This window comes from Octopus bimaculoides, chromosome 6, assembly GCF_001194135.2.
Source record: "Octopus bimaculoides isolate UCB-OBI-ISO-001 chromosome 6, ASM119413v2, whole genome shotgun sequence".
Classification (NCBI taxonomy): domain Eukaryota; kingdom Metazoa; phylum Mollusca; class Cephalopoda; order Octopoda; family Octopodidae; genus Octopus; species Octopus bimaculoides.
Genome location: NC_068986.1, coordinates 19,890,191 through 19,893,987, shown reverse-complemented (window position 1 = coordinate 19,893,987; position 3,797 = coordinate 19,890,191). Strand labels below are relative to the sequence as shown.

The window sequence follows — 3,797 nt, the reverse complement described above, 5'->3', positions numbered from 1 at the left end:
TGTCCTTGTTTGTCCCCTCTATGTTTAACCCCTTGTGGGCAATAAAGAAATAAGAAACGTTAGGACGCCGGGTGAAATGCTTAGTGGTATTTCATCTGTCTTTACGTTCTGAGTTCAAATTCCACCGAGGTCGACTTTGCCTTTCATCCTTTCAGGGTCGATAAATTAAGTACCAGTTGCGTACTGGGGTCGATCTAATCGACTGGTCTCCCCTCCCCCCAAATTTCGTGTCTTGTGCCTAGAGTAGAAAAGGAAGAACGTCGGTTTGAGTCCCAGACCGGGCGCAATGCGTTGTATTCTCGAACAAAACACTTCATTTCACATTGCACCAGCCCACTCAGCTGTCATTGGGTTCCAGCGATTGCTGAGTAGTTGACCCTACGAGTGGCTGGTGTTTGTTGAAAAGGAAGGCGGAAGTTGTAATCTCGTTGCCTTATACGACAAGCTTCGGCCTTATGTGTCCTTGGATTCATTGCAGACCTAAGTCTTAGGCTTGTGCCGTTTTTAACATTTGGCTTAAATTTACATTTTAGAGTTTTCATAGCACTGATGTATTCGTTTTGAAAAATAGGGCTTCTTCAGATTCGGTCTGGTCTCTCTGAACTGGCGTTTCACCGTTATGAATGATCAATTCGCCATCTTCGCAAGAACAGGCAGATAGATAGAAAGACACACAGACAGATAGATAAATACATAGAAAGACAGAGAGGGGGGAGATAGAGAGAGGGGGAGATAGAGAGAAAGGGAGATAGAGAGAGGGGGAGATAGAGAGAGGGGGAGATAGAGAGAAAGGGAGATAGAGAGGGGGAGAAAGAGAGAGTAGTAGAGAGATGCACATGCACTCACATACGTACAAACGCATATACAGACACACACATACAAACGCATGCACCTCTATCTCTCTATATATCTATCAGTCTATCTATCTATCTATCTATCTATCTATCTACTTATCTATCTATCTATATATCTATCTATCTATCTATCTATTTGTTTGTTTGTTTGTTTGTTTTTCTTTCTATCAGTACACATATACATACATCCTCACACTTACAGACACAAACACACACACATATATACACGTATGCTTTCATGCTTTTATACATATATGTGCGCATGCACGCAATCTTATATATGCACACGCACATGCGCACGCGCGTACGATAACCTCTCTCTTTCTTTCCTCATAAGAAATAAAAAGCAAACCAAATAAAGAAGCGAAGTGTCTCAGAAACTTTTTCAAAAAATAGACAACAAAAGAAAATAAAAAAAATCTACAAATAAATACAAACAATCAATAAAACAAAACTAAATAAACTTAACTGTCTATAGGTTCACAAACTGTTGCGTAGCAACACTCTGACTGACCAATCAGTTCCCTCGTACATTTGAACAGAGGGTTGTTTATTTTCGGATTGTGGCGTTCTTCTGGACAAACCGGTTCACATGCGAATTTACCGTCTGACATACACTTACATATATCTTCACAATTTACTTCATACAATTGACCAACTTGGTATGTTTTGCCTTGGAAAATACAACCAGCTGTTGAGAAAATATAAACGTAGGCATTCGTTACTTTAATATATTTTTAAACAACTTATAAATGCATCACTGAAAATAAAGGCATTACTGACATCTTGTGTAACGATTTAAAACAGGTGGAGACAATCAATCGCCCGCATTGAAAATTTACCGTCGCTCGCTGACAGTTTTATAAAACCTTTGTGTTGAACAAAATATCTTACGACATTTATTCCAGTTTCCTGAGTTCGAATCTTGTCAATGTTAACTTCGTCGGTCAATTTTCTACGGTCGATGAATAAAGCACAAGTCGAGAGTGGTATACTGGAGAAAATATTATAGGGTCAGGCAGGATGTCTTTCAGTATGCGTTTCACCATTCTTCGCATTCTGATTTCAATTCCCGGTCGCAGACATCTAAAGTGGGAGGGAGGTTCAATCCTTCGTCCAGTTCAAAACCACCACTGGATCTTTTTCGTTTTCTTCCTACCACTCATATTTTCTCAAATTTTATTCTGAAAATTTTCTAAAAATATACTTCTGATGTCGTTTTGCTGCTGATGATAAAAATAGTATTCATTTTCTCGAGATTATAAAGAAGTGAAAACCATTTAGATTTACGTATTTTTAGCCAATGAATTTCCTCCTAGCGGAAATGAAGACTGTGAAGACACTGAACTCGTTTCATTGGCTAAAATTACGTAACTTTAAATACTTCTAACTTCTAATTTTTTAATGTGATTTCCGTCATCATCAATGTGGAAAATTTGAAAACGATCAGTTGAAAATTGAAAAATCTTCTGTAAGAAAACGGAAGGGATTCACACCACTTAGTCCATTGAGTAATTTTGACGGCATCGGGTCCGCTCTGTTGCTGTCATTCGGACTAAGTCTCCGGCTGGAGGACACCTTCTTCATTCTTTCACGAACTTGGAAGGGTCTGTAAAGGTTAAAGACTACTGCTTTTCCCTTTCGTCAAACATATATGATACATCCCTGTATTTTAGTAAAAGTAGAGGTAAATTATTTTTCTCCGTTCTCATGAATCTCCGAAGATTCTTATGCAGCTTGGCACTAAACTATCTTCTAATTTGGAGCAAATTATTAAGGGTCAAGGATACGTTAAGAGCTTTGCCTTTATAATAAGGGTGGCACAGTTAGAATTTAGGGTCTGAATTTAGATTTAGAAGAGTTAGAAAGATTTAGGTCAAAAGTTTGGGTTGAGGTTTTCGTGTTACTGTATAGAAGTTTGGGTTAGAGGTTAGTACTACTCTTGATGCTAGCTTCTGGATGTGAGATCAGATTAAAGATAGTGCTTAGGGTTCAGTTTCAAGTTTAGATTTTAAGAATAGTCAAAATGTTTAGACTTTGTGTTCTTCACACAGATGAACCCTTTAAGATTCTTATGCAAGCTGGTACTAAATTATTGGTTTCAAATATTGGCACAAAGCCAGCAATTTCAGGGATGGGAGCACATCGATTACATCGATATCCCCCAATGTTTAACTGCTACTTATTTTATCGATTCCGAAAGGACAAAAGGCAAAATCGGCAGAATTTGAACTCAGAACATAATGACGGATAAAATACCGCTAAGCATTTTGTCCGGCGTGCTAACAATTTGACCAGCTCGCTGCCTTACTGGTCCTAAGACACTGGAGCAGAGTACTGAGGGTTAAGGATCTTGTTTAGAGTTTTGCATTTACTGTAAAAATGGTAAAGCTATAAGAGTATTTAATCTTTAAGTGAAGTTAGGTTTGGATTGAGATTTTAGTATTTTACGGTTGAGAATTAAGGATTTGCGGATTAATATTATTAATAATGCCGGAACTTAGGTTTAAGATCGGATCTAAGGTTTAAGGCTTAAGTTTAAAATTTAAGGACAGCAATGAGGTTTTGGGTCTGCAAAAAAGATACAGCTTTAATGGTCTGCATATAACGAATCTATTATATTAAAAAATGATCGATGAAAGGTTGGTACCTTTAGTTTTTGCATAAACAGCTTCAGTGATGTTGCCATACAACTGGTTTACAGGATCTTTCCAAACGGTGACACGGAAGAAGTAACCTTGATTAACTTTCAAACCGTGGACCACAGCTTCAGGTTCTGGTCCGCACTGAATAATATAATAAATGCATATATAAAAATGCATGCACTTAACATGTATATCGTCAATAAAACAATAAGAGGCATTCATCTGCTTGTCTCTTTGTCTGTCTGTATGTCTGCATGTTTGTGTGTGTGTGTGTGTGTGTGTGTGTGTGTGTGTGTGT

General features: G+C 37.8%; 1 protein-coding gene across 1 annotated transcript in view; it reads right to left on the bottom strand.

Annotated features, from left to right (window-relative positions):
- Window positions 1-1,318: 1,318 nt before the first annotated feature.
- LOC128248023 (uncharacterized) overlaps window positions 1,319-3,797 on the bottom strand; it is a 4,108-nt gene continuing 1,629 nt past the window's right edge. Inside the window, exons 2-3 of the mRNA XM_052968417.1 lie at window positions 3,505-3,640; window positions 1,319-1,545 (exon numbers count right to left, since the gene is read on the bottom strand). Of these exons, the coding sequence (XP_052824377.1) occupies window positions 1,319-1,545; window positions 3,505-3,640 (363 nt within the window). The remainder of the gene's footprint in view (window positions 1,546-3,504; window positions 3,641-3,797) is intronic.